The sequence below is a fragment of the Pleurodeles waltl genome, chromosome 7, assembly GCF_031143425.1.
Source record: "Pleurodeles waltl isolate 20211129_DDA chromosome 7, aPleWal1.hap1.20221129, whole genome shotgun sequence".
Classification (NCBI taxonomy): domain Eukaryota; kingdom Metazoa; phylum Chordata; class Amphibia; order Caudata; family Salamandridae; genus Pleurodeles; species Pleurodeles waltl.
In genome coordinates, this window is record NC_090446.1 from 1132514417 (window position 1) to 1132533651 (window position 19235).

A 19235-nucleotide genomic window follows, 5' to 3' on the forward strand; every position below is an offset into this window, starting at 1 on the left:
TAATTATTATCAATATTTACAGCGTATTATATAAAAATAAAAATGTTAGTGTGGGTGGGATTTTTTGAATTATTTGAAAATTATAAATGAAAATACATTTAAATTAATTCATTATTTAATACTTAATTTGATGTAACATGTATTTTTTTATTATTTCTACAGTAAATCTACTTAAAATTAATTTACATTAATATTATACAGTCAGTTATTTTGAATATTATTTTAGAGAATAGTAAACTTTAAAAATGTTACCTATAAATCCCCATGGTGAGATCTTCACCACTGTGGCAGAGATCTCTGCCTACTTGTGCAAAGTTACCAATAGTGACTTTGCACTTGTGAATATAGGCCCGCCATTTATGTCCAGCTAGAAACCAAAATGTTCAGTGACAGCGACCTTAACTCTACAGTAGTCCTTCAAAAGTGGAAGGAGGAGAAGAAGGCAATGTGTTCATTGGAAGGAACAGGGGGCAAACGTTTGAGAAGCAGACCAATATGGTCAGTGAAGCAGACAGCAGAGTAACAGTCAAAATAAGAATATGTGTGTCATAGTGGCAACGTAACAGAAGGACCAGGGTTATAACTCCAGGCGCCAGTAAAGACAGAGATGTTTGGGTTTGGAAATCAGTGGACTGGCCTTCTGCAGAAGCTTGTTCACTAAGAAAATACAGCTGATCGTGCATAATTAATTTAATTGCAGCATGTTTCTGAAGTGTGCAGTGATTAAATCCCTTTTTATACCATTGCAGGGCTACATAATGCCAAGGTCAGCCGCATCACTGAGGTTTCACCTCCAGAAATCAAAGTACAGACGGACCTCAAGCTGCCACCGGATATCAACAACTTCCCGTTCTCCAAATTTATTGCTTCAAACTTCCAGGTCGGTCCATCACTAAATCGAAAGTGCCACAAGTGCTTTTATGGAATTGAATATACCAATGGCTGGTTGTGGCGGGCGTATAAAGGGTACTAATGAAAGTCATTGAAGAGTGTTTTATTCGGTGAATTATTCAATAATTGTGATAGAAGAACAGAATTTTAATCATCTATTTACAGAATAATTTGTTTGAAGTTCAGTTAATAAAAGTGACAGTCCAAGAAAGATAACTCTGCTGTAATACATGTTGCCCTTTGCAGCAACTATGGGGGTCATTCTGACCCTGGCGGTCTTTGACCGCCAGGGCGGAGGACCGCGGGAGCACCGCCGACAGGCCGGTGGTGCTCCAATGGGGATTCCGACCGCGGCGGTAAAGCCGCGGTCGGACCGGCACCACTGGCGGGGTCCCGCCAGTGTACCGCGGCCCCATTGAATCCTCCGCGGCGGCGCAGCTTGCTGCACCGCCGCGGGGATTCCGACCCCCCCTACCGCCATCCAGATCCCGGCGGTCGGACCGCCGAGATCCGGATGGCGGTAGGGGGGGTCGCGGGGCCCCTGGGGGCCCCTGCAGTGCCCATGCCACTGGCATGGGCATTGCAGGGGCCCCCGTAAGAGGGCCCCTAAATGTATTTCACTGTCTGCTGCGCAGACAGTGAAATACGCGACGGGTGCAACTGCACCCGTCGCACAGCTTCCACTCCGCCGGCTCGATTCCGAGCCGGCTTCATCGTGGAAGCCTCTTTCCCGCTGGGCTGGCTGGCGGTCTGAAGGCGACCGCCCGCCAGCCCAGCGGGAAAGTCAGAATTACCGCCGCGGTCTTTCGACCGCGGAACGGTAACCTGACGGCGGGACTTTGGCGGTCGGCCTCCGCCGCCCGCCAAGGTCAGAATGAGGGCCAATGTGTGTTACCTGACCACAAAGGGAGCCCTGGCCAACTAGATGCCCTTGGAATGGGTGAGGAAGGCGGGAAACAAAGTGGGAAAAGATTAGGGTAACACAGATCATATAGTGAAACTCCGTTTCGCTGTGCTGTTTATTAGCTTTAGGACCACAGAGAAGAAGGACAACGGGGATCCAGTGCTTAATTTGTGCTTGTGGTTTCCGGTACGGGGCACCGTCACTTATTTTTGAGGGCCGGCACTTATTTTTCTGCCTCAAGAATTTACGGAGAGCAAAAGACACATACAGGAAAAAACAGAGGAAGAGCAAACTGAAAAAGCATCACAATGGGAGAAAGCAGAAAGCTGCAAGAGTGAGCTAAAGGGGCAGGGAGCGGCTGTAAATGGATTGAAGAGGCCCGAAATGGCTTGAGGATTACGCTGTCTCAGTATTCTGTGTTTGCATATTTATTGCAGCAGCCGCGTGTTTAAGAGGAGGGCTTTAGGCACCAGCACGTTTTTATTTACAAATTAAGCACTGCGGGGATCCCTACAGTCATACAGCACATTGTTCAGTGGGGAACTGGAAAGAGGCAAAAGAACTGCCAGTTATGTTCATTTCACTCATGAAAATGTGAAGAAATAACCTTTTGGACCTATTTTCTAAACAAAAAACAAAGCCAGTGATAAATATTTAAATCTTAACTAATGAATTAATCTGAATTAGTTGTGCTTCAAATAAGAAAATGGAATTAAACAAAAAAAGTCCGGAGAGTTCAAACGAATTGCATTCTCACTGAAAAGAGACACAAGTGAACTCAATTCTTAGGATTTGTTTGCTCGTAATACGGGTAAGTATCTCCTTATATAAGGGCCCGTTTGCAAAGATGTTTTTCAAAAGTTGTGAATCTACGACTTGTGGACTTCTTTCACTGGGCTGGATAGATTTACAACTGTCATAGGATTTCTAAACATACCAAAGCATACACATTTATGTGGTTATTTCCAACTCTAAATAAGGGTGAAAAATCCTTTTGGTTATGGTAATTTTGAAGCTGCAGTGTACCATAACATTTATTTAATTTTTGTACACCAGGATTTTTTCTCCTGTGAAGTAACATCTTTGCCAACACACTATATAAATATGGGGTTATTTCTGGATTTGTATATCCAGTTTACTCCCTTCAGCCAACCATTTTGTTTAGTAGTGCCAGGTGTGTGAAAGAAGATCAAGAACATTCGTAGCAAATATTAGTGAATGCCCTCAAAGTTGGAGATTTGTCATACTTACCACAGTTCTAAAGGCCACGCTGCAGCCCTTCCTAAAGAAACACCCTTGGTTTCATCCCTAATATTAAATACATTTAAACTGATGAAAATTTGCGACACCTACACCATTGCAATTAAAATTCCAGTTCAACATATCCTGCAATTTGTTCTCATCAACAGGGCAAACTTACATTGCAAGTCAGATGGATAGATTAAGGGCCAGATGTATCAAACAATTTTACATTCGTAAACGGTGCGAATAGAAAAATTCGACAGTTTGCAAATGTAAAAGTGCCTTTCAGGCTTTATGAAAGGCATTCACAATGCAATTTCAAGGAATCGCTAAAATAACGATTCCCTGAAATTGCGACTCCATTTAGAGAATCACAAATTGCGATTCTCTAAATAGGAAATCGCAATTGGGGAATTCCCATTTGCGATTTCCAAAGCACATGAATCAAGCATTTCCTAAATGCGAATTGGGCATTTAGGAAATTTTTTGTGCAAGAGAAGCTTTTCGCTGGTCGTAACCTATTTTCCTCCATCCTTCAGAGGGATGTGTGTGGCCTAGTGCCTCTACTCAACTATGTGTCAAACAGGCATGTAATGATTATTGTGTAAATACTAAAAAGTCTGTTGTTTGCATTTGATGTTGTTCATACTAGTGCACCCACACGAGTGGCACCTGTTGTGGAATTGTTTTCATTTGTTTATGGCCCGTGACTGCTCTCGGTGTGTGGTTTCCAAATGCCACTGCCTGGCAGTTGCGGCTGGAAAGCACAGGACGTGGAAGCAACCTGTGGGTTTCTGCTCACATAATAAATATCTAAAAGAAATAATATCTTCACATTGGTGCAATTTCTCATCTTCACATTTGGCAACGACAAGGAAAATTGCAGTAGCCCACTGTCATATTTTTGAACCCGCTGTTGATGTGTTTGGGAACATCTCACCAACTTTGAGAGTCCACCTTGAGCCAATTGGAGTACTTCTTGTGGATTTTGGCACCAGGAGGATTGACCGGAGAACACAACTCATTTTCCTGAGCATGCCGTTCACACTGAGGTTGCTGCAGGGCCGTAGACCTTGCCGACCCACTAAGGAGCACTATCGGACTTGGTGCTCAGCATCTGACCTATTTGACGAAGGGGCAGCAAGTTTTAATCTTGAAGCACCACATACAAGGTGAGACCTGTGTGTGTGTTTTGGGGTCTTTGCCTGCACCACTACATAGTATTGTTTTCCAGCATTATATAAGTGCAAAACCCTTTTTCGTTGGGTCAGTTCTGCGCCTGCACACATCTTTCATCCTAATTGTTTTGAGAAAAGCATGTGATGGGTGATGTCAGGACTGCAACGTGCGATGACCATATTGGATTGGGTCTTGTTACAATAGCATCTATTGGAAAATACCACTTATACACAAAATTGCACACATTTTCATAGAAACATGACCTTCAACTACAGGACTTCCTTTGTCATAACCACACTACTTCCTTGCCTACTGCAATACTTCAGTTATGGACTCGAAATGACTTCAACCTGTGGTAGGTTACATTTTTTTTGTTTTGAATATTTTTCATTCATGTTCTAAAAACTATGGCAAGTGTACAACAGCTAGTACATTTGACACCACTCCCTGGAAAACCTCAAACACCATGTAAAATATGGTTTCAATCATTTGAAACTTTATAGTTGCATATGATGCAGAGACGTTTTCACCAAAGAGAAAACTTGTTTTACTTTCAGTTATGACAGTCTATCCATGCTAACTGCACCCTCTGGTGATGCTGAAGACTGGGATGTTTACACTGAGGCTTTGCAAAGATTGGGTAAAAAGTTAATGGAACAACCTAGTATTCTTCTGAAACAATTTTTTCAACAGAAGAATACATTTAAACTCTAAAAGCGTGAAAGAATACATTTGAACTCTAAGGAACCCATAACAAACTTGGCGGGCACACCGCCAGCCCACACTGTTGGCAGTCAAGATCAGGCCGCCAAGCCGGTGGAATTCCGACCGCCGCCGCATTCCGATGTTCGAGTGGGGCTGGTGATATGCTGGCACCGCTGTCACGGCAACAGCACGCTTTTGCTTTAGTAAGAGCCTGAAGCCAATGCCCACCATGCTGCAGGGCCGCCAGCCAGTCGGGCTCACTGTGTCGTTGCAGTATCCCTAGCTAGCAAGTGACACATTGCGCACATCTGACCAGTTGGCATTGGGGGGCTGTGAATGAGCGATAGCTCACATCTTAGAATGACATATTCGCCCTAAGGCCATTGTTATGGCCCTTTACCCTGCCTTTCCACCAACCACGCCAAGTGAAGGTCAGCAGAAAGGCAGGTCCTGATCAGCCTGGTGGCGGATGTTCTGGGCCGCCTCTGCCCCTCCCACCACCGCCGCAGGAGCTGAAATGTTGATGGAGGCGGCGATCTTGTGGCAGTCTTCCTACTCCCCTCATAATCCGGTGGTACCTCCAGGGAGGTGGTAGGAAGGCCGCCAAAAACCCGAAAAACCTGACAGCAAGGCTCTTCCCGTCTTAGTCAGAATCAACCCTCAGTGTCTAAATGTAAACTTGGGACTTCACTGGATGTTTACATAAGGGACTTATTCCTATACAGTTGCTCATCAAACAAATATAGGAAAGGCTCCTTAGTTGTAGAGACCCATCACTCATTGAGTTGATAGATTAGCAAAAGAGACTGAACCTGCCATTGTATCGAGCAAATGCCTAACGAGCGAAATGCATAATAATATGTAAACAATTAATTCCATACATGATAATGACTCTGTTAATGCAACTGGATGTAGTAAGGAAAAGTTCACAAAATCCTTTCAGAAAAAACGGGAATGGCATGTTTTAGATGTGGGTCATGCTCTCACTTGAAAAACAGTACAATATGTCCAGCACTGGGGAAGAAAGGTTTGAAATGTTGTAAAGTAGGATACTTCCAAGTTGTATCCAAAGGGAAGAATGTGATTCTTGTGAGTATCATCCAAGTGGATGAAGATGGAGCACAAGAATGTATGCATGATCTTAACACAATGATAATGATGAGTCAAAGATCCATTTTGTGAAGTGACAATTGGTGACTTAATTCTGAGGATGATGACTGACTCAAGAGCTTCCTAAAAATCAAGATCTATTAACCAACACTAGAAGTATGAACATTTTCAGTCTGTTAGATTTAAGGTCAGCGTACAGTATTATCAGACACCCTTAGCACCAGAATCGTGTCATCTTACTACCTTTGTGACATAATTTAGAGCATATATGTTTCTGAAGTTATCCTTTGACATAGATTCAGCAGCAAGCACATTTCAGAAACCGATGGATTACATCTGAATAGAAATTAAAGGTGTCCAAGCGTATAAAGATGACATCTTGATATTTTCTGAGGTTGTTTCAGAACATAAACAAATTTTGAGAAAAATATTGGACATTTTAAGGAAGTAGGAATCAGACTTAAATGAGATAAGTGCAAGTTGTTAACAGATAAGTTAGACTACTTGGGGCATACTATCACAAATGCAGGAATGGTACCCAAATTTTCACTTACAAAGGCCTTCTCGGATGTTGCACTTCCCAAAGACAAGGATGCTTTACGCTTATTTTTAGGAATGAGTGAGTGTTCGCAACTTGCTAAAAAAGAGAGCAACATACAAATGGGATGCTTCTGCTGATGAGGCATTAAAAAAAATTAAACATTTGATCCTTGATGCTTCTGATTTATCACCATACATATCTGGATGTAAATATTGTGTGACAGTAGACGCCACTCAATATGGTCTTGGATCTGTTTTGGCATGATGGGTGTCAGGCAGGGAGAATACCATTGATTTTGCCTCAAGGAGTTTAAAACAACCAGAGATTCATTACAGCACAATTGAAAGAGAGGCCCTTGTCTGTTCATGGGCTGTAGAAAAATGTAAAACATTTTTATGGGGAACAAAGTTTGAAATGTTTACCTATCTTAGACCATGTTTACATTTATTAAACAGAAATGGAACGTCAAGGCCTCTGCGAGACTGGTCAGACTGCTTTCATGCTTTAAGAATTCAATTTTGTTATTAAAATACATCTCCGGTGTGCGTAAAGTCTGTGTAGATTGGCCTTCAAGAGTGCCATTACAAATTGATCCTCTCAATGAGGTGCAGAATGACGAATAGTGTATGGTAGCCACCATAGAAGACATATTGAGGTCAGACGGTATGGTTTAATATAATGATGTTTAGGATGCCACACAAAAAATGAAGTTTTACTTACAGCCATGGATCTGGAAAAAAAAGATTGGACCAAAGAGAGGTCATTGCCACAAACACTTAAACCATACCCACATGTGGCTGATGAACTATCCATTGCGAAAAGAACACTGATGTGTGCAGATGTTCATATTCCACCTCTGTGTCTTTGTGACAAGCTTAATGAAGCTACTCATGAAGGTCACCTAGGAGTAAGTGGGACATGCAGAAATTCATAGAAACATTTTTGGTGGCCTTCAGTGGACATCCAAGTTTCACATTGGTTAAATAAGTGCCCCACTTGTCTACAAACACTGGAAAACTAGCTCTGTGCTATTACATATTGTGCCCATGCCGATGATGCTTTGTGTAAAGTTGCTTTAGATTTTGCAGGCCCCTTTGATCTATTGCCCATGGACAAGAAATATCTTCTTGTATTAATTGACTATTATTCTGAGTGGGTTTATTTTCAGTTCTTGCCAGAACCCACCACTTTAGCAGTTATTTGATTTCTGAGCAAAATGTTTTCATCTGAAGGCACTCCAAAAGAATTGGTGACAGATAATGGCACGCACACTTTATATCTGCACAAATAATACTTTTATCACATCACATCATATCAGACATCTCAGAGTAGCCCCATATTCTCCGTCTTCCAATGGTCTTGTGGAACAGATGAACAGGTTTTTGAAGTAAGGCATACAAACTGCTTTATCCATAAATGCTCCTGTGGAAGATTTTCTAAGAAGGAAATTATGGTCTTATCCAGTATTGGATCTTTCATAAATTCACATGCTTGAATCATCCCTGTTGTCGAAGTGGGAGTGGGAGCAATAGTTAACAAATAAAATTATTTTCCTATAGGCTATAATGGAAATACCAGCCACTCATATAGGCTATCCAAGTCCTTTTGTGAAAAGGACCCAAACCTGCCTGCTGGCCAATCAGGCACCAGCACCCTCTAGAACACTCTCCAGAGAAGCTCCTTCCCTCAGATTTTCTATGGCACGTCGTGTGAAGGGAGTCTCCCTGAGCTCTGCTCAGTTTTTCTACTTCTTCAGAAACATTTTCTCTCAGAGAACTCAAAAAATGTTGGATTCTTCTAGAAAAGGCTTTTTCTGTCCTTGCAAGACCTGTGGAAAGAAAAGGCTCCATGTGGATCATCCACATAAGGACTGCTTGTATTGCCTCTACCCACAACACCGGGTGAAGGACTGCAAGATATGTCATACTTTCTCCACAAAAACCCTCAGAGACCGTGAAGGTAGACTCCTGACATGGCTACAGGGCAAAATCCTATACTTCAGGTGAGGAGAGTGGGTCAGAAAGGCCACACAAAAGGTCCAAATCTGAGGACCCGAGCCAGGCAGAAAGATCTAGAAAGAGGCAGAAATGACATCATGGAAAAGGTTTACAGACTTCAATTTCTTCTGAGCCATCCTCTCCTCTTCAAAAGAAGGAGTCGTACCGTCTTTGTCCTTCCTCTGAGCCTTCTACCTCTAGAAAGATAACCATTAAAATTAAGTCGCCGACGACACCACCGTCGATGATCGTGGCGACAACAACGGTGTTTACATCTACCGTCTCCACCACCTTGTCGACGAGACCATCGTCAGCGACAACTACCTTGACGTCAACGGTAAGGGCTCCTATTTCCTCTATCAAACCTCCGTCAACGAGGAATACAGAACAGAGTGCGTCGTTAACAACATCGACTCCTTCGTCAACGACAACATCGTAGTTGATAACACCGTCAACTAAAGCCCCGTCGACTACAACACCACTAATGACAGTGTCGTCGGCTGTCTCACCGTCGACAAGGACACCGTCGACGACGCCGTCGTCGACGAGACCACTGTCGTCGACACCATCGTCAACACCATCGCTGACGAGACAGTCGTCGATGGAAAAATCATCCCTCATAACAATACCGTTGACGGCACCATCATTATTGACACCATCTACTATGCCATTGGTGCCTGTGAGACAGACAGAGGCTATTCCTACCCCTTCCAGGTCTCAAGATCTTCAGGCCATGGTCAAGATCACATCTCTGCCCAGATCGGAGATTTATCCTACAGACACGTCACCAAGCAAAGTGTCAACTTTATTACCCAGCCATCTACTGGACTGGGAGGAATCGGATGAGGGTCCATTTGGAGTTGCGCACAGCCCATCACAGTTACACGTTAAATACCAGGAAGAGGACGGCGACGATGAGTATGATCAATACCAACCATATTACTCACATCAGGAACGCTATTACCAACCACCTCAGCCAAGAGACTCTATACAGATGCCTGCCTCTTTAATCCAGGACTTACAATCAATGTTGTAGGATTATAGGAGGAGGTTCCCAGTTACAGAAGATCAACCACCACCACCAGCTTCTCCTGTTACACCAAGAAACATCCCTCCAGCTACTCCCAAAATGACACCTCATTCCGTTTTAGCTGCCCCCCTGGAGACGAAGGTTCCACTTCAGGGGAAGAAGAGGAAGAAGGAGAGATATCTACCCCGCACCATCCCACTGAGGAATGGATGACTACTTAGCCCCCACTCCTTCTCCACCACCTCCTCCCCCTTCAGATTCTCCACCCGAGGATATAGGTGGTTTCCACAATCTAACGGAGAGGGCTGCCGCACGCTTCCACCTTCCAACATTTGTCTCTCAGTTGGAATGCTTCCTTCATGATTTTAAGGAACAGTCAAGGAAGTCTGTAAGGTCCATTCCCATTATTGACTTTATATGGAGCGTGGGTACCAAGACCATGCGCAAACCGGCAACAGTCCCACCAGTGCCGCAAAACTTGGACAAGAAATACAAGGCAACTCAGGACTCTCCGGCATGTCTCACTGGTTACCCAAAGCCTGACTCTGTTATTTCGCAAGCGGCTCAAAGGCGTACTAAGAACCCGTTGACGCCTATCTCTACTCCTCCAGACAGAGAAGGAAGGAGATTAGATAATGTGGGCAAAAGATGCTCCTCCATGTCAGCAATTACTGTTAGAGCAGCAAATTCCTTGGCAATCCTCGGTCGTTATGACCGGCAAATGTGGTCGGATATGCAACCTTTTATTGATCTCATCCCTGAAAGCAAGCAAGCAGAGGCACGGAAGATCCTCCAAGAAGGTGAGCCTACGTCGGAGGAGATAATCGACTGCGCTTTAGATATAGCGTCCACCGGCTTTCGTCAGCTGGCTGGTGCTGCGGTGTTACGCCGCCAAGGTTGGCTCAAGGCCACATCTTTCAGACCGGAAGTGCAGTCCAGAATTCTCGACATGCCTTATGATGGTGAATCTCTCTTTGGCAAGCACATAGATGATGCGCTGCAGGCCATCAAGACCGACACAGACACTGCCAAATCCCTAGGTACCCTGCAGTACTGGAAACGGGCCTTTTGGGGTGCAAGAGAATGAGGATTTACCTCATTTCGAGGTTCCTTTCACAGGCAGTACCAGCAACCCCAATATAGGCTGTCCTATCAACAACAGAATAGGCAACCATCCACGGCCTCATACGCCAGACGGGGAAAGAGGAGACAGGGTTCACAAAACAGAGATCAACCCAGAAAGCAATGATCTTCACAAGGCACCGGCTATGCTTTCCCAATGTTCACACTATCAACAAATGGGACAAACATCTCCAATTACATCCAGGAGTGGAAGAACATAACATCAGACAAATGGGTGCTGGATATAGTGACAAGAGGTCATACCCTGGAATTCATACAAAAACCACTGCATCATCCACCAAGAACATCCAGACCGTTCCATCTTTGTCTGCTTCAGCAGGAAGTATTCCTTATGCTTGCCAAGGGAGCTATAGAAAAAGTTCCAGTTCAGCAAAGAGGTCTTGGGTTCTATTCCCTTTTCTTCCTGATAAAGAAGTAGTCAGGGGAATGGAAACCGATACTAGATCTCAGAAAACTCAACAAGTTCCTTCGGAAACAATCTTTTCGGATGATCACGCTGTCGGATATCCTGCACCTTCTCAATCCTGGAGACTTTATGACAACAGTGGATCTCCAGGATGCTTATTTCCACATACCAATACATCAGAAACATCGCATATAGCTCCGCTTTACTGTAGCCAGTGCCCATTATCAGTTCAAAGTTCTCCCATTCGGTCTGAGGTCAGCTCCCCGAATCTTCACAAAATGCCTTGCCCCAGTCGCAGGTTTTCTCTGCAGCAGGGGTTTCCAGGTGTTTCCATACCTGGACGACTGGCTCATAAAAGCTCCTTCTCCACTACTAGCCTCCAGGGCTACAAACGCTTGCTTGAAGTTATTCCGCAGTTTGGGGCTAACAGTAAATCTACAGAAGTCGGTCATACTTCCCTCATGCAGAAGAGTCTTCCTTGGTGCAGAATTAGACACCATCAAGAACAAAGCATACCTCACTCCGGCACAGCAGCAGAAACTAATCAACTTAGCTAGTCATAATTTCCACAAAAGAGTTTGTTTCAGTGCGACTGTTCATATCGCTTCTGGGCATGATTTCCTCAGCCATCGTCCTAGTTTGACTGGCAAGGCTGAGAATGTGACCGCTACAAGAAGAATTACAGCTCCAATGGACCCAGTCGCAAGGGTCCTTCGACGACTTAATAACTGTCACGCCAAGAATTCGCCAGGCGTTGAAGTGGTGGTCTCAGACCAACCATCTCTCCCAAGGTCTTATGTTTCTAACATCAATGACAGACTTTATCATCACCATAGACGCTTCCTTGGAAGGCTGGGGAGGCCATTTACAAGACATGCGCATTCAGGGAAGATGGTCGAATCTTCCGAAAGCAATGCACATAAACCTGTTGGAATTGAAGGCGATCCACCTCACGCTCAAGGCTTTTCTTTCACGCATCGCAGGGTCCTCAGTGTTGGTCAGGACGGACAACACAACAAGTATGTTTTACATCAACAAGCAAGGAGGAACAAGATCCCTCTACCTCTCAAGGGAAGCTCAGTCTCTTTGGGACTGGCTCACACTGCACAATATTCACCTCAGGGTGGAGCACCTGTCAGGGGTCAACAAAGCCCTAGCAAACTCTCTCAGCAGGATGGACGACTACTGCCACGAGTGGGAACTCAACCAGAAGATACTCAATGCCAACTTCCAACGCTGGGGTCAACCGATCCTAGACTTGTTTGCCACCAACCTGAATGCCAAATGCCAGTTCTACGCCAGTCGATACCCACTCCTGGGGTCGTGGGGAAATGCTCTTTTGATGAGATGGTCCGGGATCTTTGCCTACGCTTTTCCCCCCATCCCATTCATTCCCAGACTCCTCAGGAAAATGAAGTCCGAATGCTGCAGGATCATTCTCATAGCGCCCAGAGGGCCCAGACTGTACTGGTACACAGAGCTTCTACTCCGGTCCGTGGCCAATCGGGTCCACCTTCCCTGCAACCACGACCTTCTCACGAAGAATCAGGGTCAAATTCTTCATCCCGATCCAACTTCTCTTCAATTGCATGCTTGGCTCCTGAGTTCCGAGAGTTTCAGGGTATGAACGTCGATCAGGAATGCAGACTGATTTTATCTAGGGCATGAGCAGAGAGCACAAATAAGACGTACAAACTCAAGTGGAACAGGTTTTGTGTTTGGTGTTCTCAGAACAATTTCCACCCGTTACAAATTAAGCCTGAGCAAATTCTCTCGTACCTTCTCACACTCTCTAAGGCTGGTCTTTGCAAAGCATCCGTCAAGATTCGCCTAGCAGCTATAGCCTCTTATGGGCGCTCCGCTGAGATGCCTTCAATCGGCTCATTCAGAATCATTAAGCAGTTCATGAAAGGCCTCTTCCGCACTTTCCCTCCAGTGCGTCTACCTCCGCCAGAGTGGCATCTCAATATAGTCCTGTCCCAGCTCATGAAAGCTCCTTTCGAACCTATTCACAGGGCGGAACTCAAGTACATCACATGGAAGGTGGCAACCCTGCTTGCTCTCACTTCCACCAGGAGAGTCAGTGATATACAGGCTTTTACTACTAAAGAACCTTTTCTGGTTTTTTTGGATGACTTCGTTTCGCTCAGGACCAACCCCAGATACATTCCCAAGGTGTCATCTTCATTTCGTCTCAATGAGCCCATGATACTATGAACCTTTTTTCCAAATCCAACTACAATCGCAGAAAAAACTCTGCATTCTTTGGACATCAAAAGATGCCTCAAATTTTACCTTCAAAGTACCAAACAAATCAGGAAATCAGATCAGCTCTTGGTATCTTATTCTCTTGGACGACAAGGAACAGGGGTCACCAAGGCCACTATAGCCCGGTGGATTTCTTCTACAATTCAGTTCCGTCACATCAGAGCAGGAAACCCGTTGACTATGCGCCCGAGGGCCCACTCCACGAGAGCAGTCTCCACATCGGCTGCTTTGTTTTGGATAAGATTTGCCAAGCTGCAACATGGAAGACTAGGCACTCCTTTACGCAGCACTATTGTTTGGAGTCCTCGCAGAGAACTGACTCTCTAGTTGGACAAGCTGTTCTACGTCATATCTTTCATTAAGGCGAGACCTTTCCTTGGTTCTGTAGAAACTGTTTGATATGCAAATAGTCCATAACTGCTATGCAGTATACTTTGACATGCTTTGATATATCTATGTATGTAGTTATATGCATATATATATATATACATATATAGATATATATGAATGTTCAGTATATATGTGTATATGTACTTGGATTTATGTATATTTGTTTGAAGTTCAAAATACAAGATTTATGAGCTAGCTATTTGATACAGGTTGTAAAGGATTTCTATGCTCGCACACTCCATCCACTGCAATGTTTATCAACAGTACTGCTGGCTATTCAGATTCAAGCATGTTAATTTATGAAAGATCCAGTACTGGATAAGAAAACAAGTTACTTACCTGTAACTACAGTTATCCAGTATTGGTATCTTTCAGAAATTCACATGCAACCCACCCTCCTCCCCTTAGACGCTCACATTTCCTCTCATGTTATAATCTTTTCACTCTTGTGCTGGAAAATCTGAGGGAAGGAGCTTTTCTTGAGAGTGTTCTAGAGGGTGCTGGTGCCTTATTGGCCAGCAGGCAGGTTTGGGTCCTTTTCACAAAAGGACTTGGATAGGCTATATGAGTGGCTGGTATTTCCATTTTTATTTGGTAACAATTGCTACTTTATGTACCGTGGGACTCCCACTTCGGCGACGGGGATGATTCAAGCATGTGAATTTATGAAAGATACCAATACTGGATAACTGTAGTTACAGGTAAGTAACTTGTTTTCTTATTTGATGACTCCACGCTCTACAACAGGGATCTCTGCATTTCACTTGCTAAGAAAAAGGGATCCCACATCAAATGTATGTCCAGATTGGATCAAAACATGAAATTCAAATTCTAATTCCTGTGTATGTACAGATAAGAACAAGATGGTACACAACACATCCCAACAACAGGCACAACAAAAAATGTATTTTGACAGTAGAGGCAGGACTTTAAAACTGGAGACTGGATAATGATCAAAAGTACAGTTAAGGTAAAAAAGTAATCGCTGTGTTCTCATTGCCTGTTCGAGTCTTGAAAGTTGCGAAAGTTTCTTTGCTGTTAGAAAAAAAAAAGAGTGGTGGGAAGAAAGTGTCTAGTGAAGCTATCACTTGATCAAGCAGGAAGGATCATGTAGGGTAAAAACTTATAACATGAGGATCTGTTTGACACATTACAAATGGTCCCTTCCCAACTCAGAATCTAGTTTGCAGAATGCTACTGGGTCTTCTACCATAAATATTATGCAGTCTGATCAGAGTGAGAGACATGACCTGTTATTAACTCTGACCCACATACAACTGGGCATTCTTCCACCATGGCGGAGTCTCAAGAGGTTGTGGTGGATCAATGTCCTGCAACGAGGGAAACAGTAGAGAAGGAAATGAATGCTGGAACTAGAATGTCACGCAATGTTTCAATGCCTGCAAAGTACAAAGATTTCTTCCTTCAATAAGTATCCATACAGAGTGTAGGAAAGTAGCACCTTTGTGGCTTAGTTACCCTGACTTTTTTTTCTGGTGTGAGTGTGTTTAGACTGTAGTACACTGGGAGCCTGCTAACCAAGACCCTAGTGTCAATGCTCTCTCCCCAAAATTTAGTTGTAAGGTAACATTTACACCTTAAAATTGCCATACTGGGGCACCCGTGCAAGTCCCTAGGATATGGTACTTAAGTACCCAGGGCATTGGTCCACCAGGGGTCCCCCATGGGCTGGAGCATATATTGTGCCACCCATGGGGACCCATGCAAACTGCGACTACAGGCCTCCCATTTCAGCATGTGTGAAATGGTGCATGCACCTTTCATCCCAGATACAAGGTTTACATTATATCATGGTTACTGCACTCTGACCCTGTAAGTCACCCCTAAGGTAGGATCTTTAGCCCAAGGGTAGGGTGCATGGTTCTATGTGTGAGGGTACACCTGCATGAGGAGAGATGCCCCTAAAAAACCCAGATTCCATTCCCTGGGCTTTGTAAGTGCAGGGAAGCCATCTTAAGGTATGTAGAGGACACTGGTCAACACCAGTGGTCCAACTACATAACAGCTTCACCGAACCAAAGCATGTTTGGTATCGACATGGTGGAATCATGCAGCTACACCAATTCCAGTGCTAGTTGCATGATACTATGTACCCTGGGAGTTTCCTAGGGGCCCCTCAAAGCCTGCCTTTACAGCCTTGCAGGGTCTGCATGCCAGCCCATGCTGCTGCCGACCCCAGACACCGTTCTGCCCCCCCAGCTGAGCTTAACTCGGGCAGGGGAAGGCAGAACAAAGAATTTCCTGTAAGATAGAGGTGTGACCACCTCTTGTTTACAAAAAGGTGGCGCTGGGCTGGGGCGGGGGTGCCTCTGAGTGCCACCAGACTGCTTTGAAGGGAACATTTGGTGCCCTCCTTGCATAAACCTGTTTGCACCAGTGCAGGAATCCCTGGTTCTCGCTCTGGCACGAAACTACATGAAGGACAGATGAGTGGCCACCCTCTGTCCAGCTCTCCTCCCACTCCCCCCATGGAGGTGCAGAAAGCTCTGCCAGGTGGTCCCTTGATTCTTCCATCTTGGAAATAATATGAGCTGAGGCCCCTGGGAGCATCTGACTGGTTACTCCAGCTGGGTGACGTCCTTGACCCCCTCTGATAGGTGGGTCATTGCAGTTAGTGTCCAACCCCCTTCCTGCGATACGTAAGGGCTCCCTCGAGGGTGGGACCCCAGATTCATCTGCAAGACTTCAGGAATGGAAGGTTCTGACACAACTTCACCCGTATGCACCTGGGCTCCCTGGTGTAGGTACTTCACTGTCTGGGTATCAATGGATGGGGGCACTATCAAACCTCCCCTGTCCCAATGGGTTTCATTGGGGTCCTAAAACGTAAAAACCTCAGCCGCAGCTTCCCCATGTTAGCCCATAGACACCAACCCAAGATATCTACTCTGCACATGGGCACCTGGTGAATCCTACCCATCTGCCTTTGGGATTTTAGTACTCCGCTAGTCCTAAGGGTCCTTGGGTGTAATGTGGGTTGCGAGTGGTTTTCACATTCTATTGTTTTAGTCTATGGTTTGCCCCCCCTACCCCACCAAAAGGGTCCTCATTTATTAAGCCTTTACTCACCTGTTGGTGAGTGTATTTTTGTATGACCTTATCTCTGGTTAGGAGATATACCAAAGTTAGTTGTAGAGTTGGTGTTACCTGTGTGGTATCTGCAACCACTTTACACCCTCATGGATAAGCCTTAGCTGCTCCCCACAGCTACCCCTAAGAGAGCTCTGGGTGCCTCACCTATACATGTACACCATATACTCAGCCAGCCTCCTACACATATTTTCTTGTTTTTCTTGTAAAGGGGAAGAGTATGTAATGACTATTGTGGAAATACTAATAACTGTTGTTTGCATTTGACTTTTTTGGTTATGCTGGTGTTCCCGCAGGAGTGGCATCTGTTGTGGAATTGTTTTTATTTGTTTAAGTCCCGTGACTGCTCACTCACTCTGTGGATTCCAGTTGCCACTGAGTGACAGTTGCTCCTGGAAACCACAGGACGTAGACACAATCCGTGGGCTCCTGTTCACATAATAAATGTCTAAAAGAAATAATATAATTGCGTTAGTACAAATTCTCATCTTCATAAGGCGCTAGCTACACACCCTATCTTTAGTCAACTTCCTCCTGGGGCCTTTCATTGCCACTGTTTATTTCTTCTGTTGATATTCCTGGTGTCTATCTTTGCTCACTGAGTTAAACTCAAAGGTCAGATTCTGGGAGTAGCCATAAGAGACTGGCTATAAAAGTTAGACAATATATTGCAGACGTGACAGGAGAGAGCTAGGACAGGCAGGGCAGACTGTAAATCTAATGTCTCTTAGTATCAACACCATCCCCCTTTGTACCTTTATGAAGAGCACACTATCATGATGCAATTTGGCAGGGCAAAGGTCAGACTGGTGGAAATGAAAGGCCATTTGGGCTGGGGAAGAGTCAATTACATGCAAAATGAATTAAGGGCGATGGTCAAATATTTTTTTTACTTAGGGTCAAATGTTGCAATTTGATACACTACTTGATTCGCATATTACAAGGGAATACTTATTCAGTAATAAAGGAGGCTTTATTTTATTGTGTTTCTTTTTTTTCAATTAGTTATATGAGAAAACCCTTCTACACAGGTACTTTAAATCATCCTGCAAGTTTGCGGGAAGGGGAGAATGTGGCATAATGGCCAGAGCTGCCGACTTTGGAGATAGGGAGCCAGGTTTGAGTGTCGGCGTAGGTTCAACACCCTGTGATTCTGGGCAAATCACTTTATCTCCCCTGGTCTAACAAAAATTAATGTGCTGTTGTGTAATGTAAAGCACTCCAATACCTTCGGGTCATGTTCACATTATATAAAACGGAAAAAAAGAAAAGTGTGATTCCAGAGTGCCCATGGAAGTGTTTACAGAGCTCTTGGCAATTGCAAAATGTCAAAAGTATAGAGGGGTGTTTTCAGAAGAATTATTGAATGAGACTTTTTAGAACTTTTCTGTATAGTTAATACTAAAAAATAATAAAAGTTGTAGTCATTCTTTCATGGATTTGACCCTTGAGTCATCTAAATTTCTGGCAAGGGAGGTGCTGAGGGTACCATATATGTTTTGTTGATCCGTTGTGTATTGCAAGACCTGAAAACATTTGTCCAATCTTTGATACTCTCCAGACTGGACTATTGTACCTCTCTCCTTGCAGGCTTCCCCAAGACCCTCCTATCTCCTTTCAAATCCGTACTCCACTTGGCTGTGCATTTTGCCTATGGGTCCAAAAAAAATGACAATATCACACCAGGCATATACCCTTATAGTTAATTGTGTGAACTTACTGTTAGATGTTACTGTCAATACCTATAACGACCTTTCTGCTTTAACTCTGTAAATATGTAATATGTATTTGTGTGACATTAATTCTCTTCCAAGTGATCCTCATCAATAGTCATAAGCACTGAATATTCCCACCTACGTGCGGGGACCCAGAGCCATTATTACATGTATATTATTATATATATATATATATATATATATATATATATATATATATATATATATATATATATATATAATAAACATTTTACCTAGAAATTTTGGAAACCTACATATATATACATGTATTTACATATATCAATGCAGCCTATATTAAAGGCTAAAAATGTCTAAATTACATTATGTTTTTCTTTAATAACCATTTCACCAGACTTAAGCATTTCTGTGAATCAGAAAAGAAAGAGCAAAGACGGCCTTTACTGAAAAGAAAACTGCAAGGAAATACCAAGGCATTGTTACCCATTAGGGTGCATTAAAAGCATAACAGGTGAAAACTGGCACCGTGCCTTTAAGACCTCCAGGGCCGCCTGTATCCCACCATGCCACAAAAGTGACAGTTGGGTGACAGGCCTGTTCTTTTTTCCAGCTCCTTCAGTGAGG

General features: G+C 44.0%; 1 protein-coding gene across 1 annotated transcript in view; it reads left to right on the forward strand.

Moving 5' to 3' along the window:
- LOC138246014 (unconventional myosin-XVB-like) overlaps positions 1–19235 on the forward strand; it is a 794810-nt gene that overhangs the window by 104154 nt on the left and 671421 nt on the right. The window contains exon 4 of the mRNA XM_069200161.1: positions 750–880. Within this exon, the coding sequence (XP_069056262.1) occupies positions 750–880 (131 nt within the window). The remainder of the gene's footprint in view (positions 1–749; positions 881–19235) is intronic.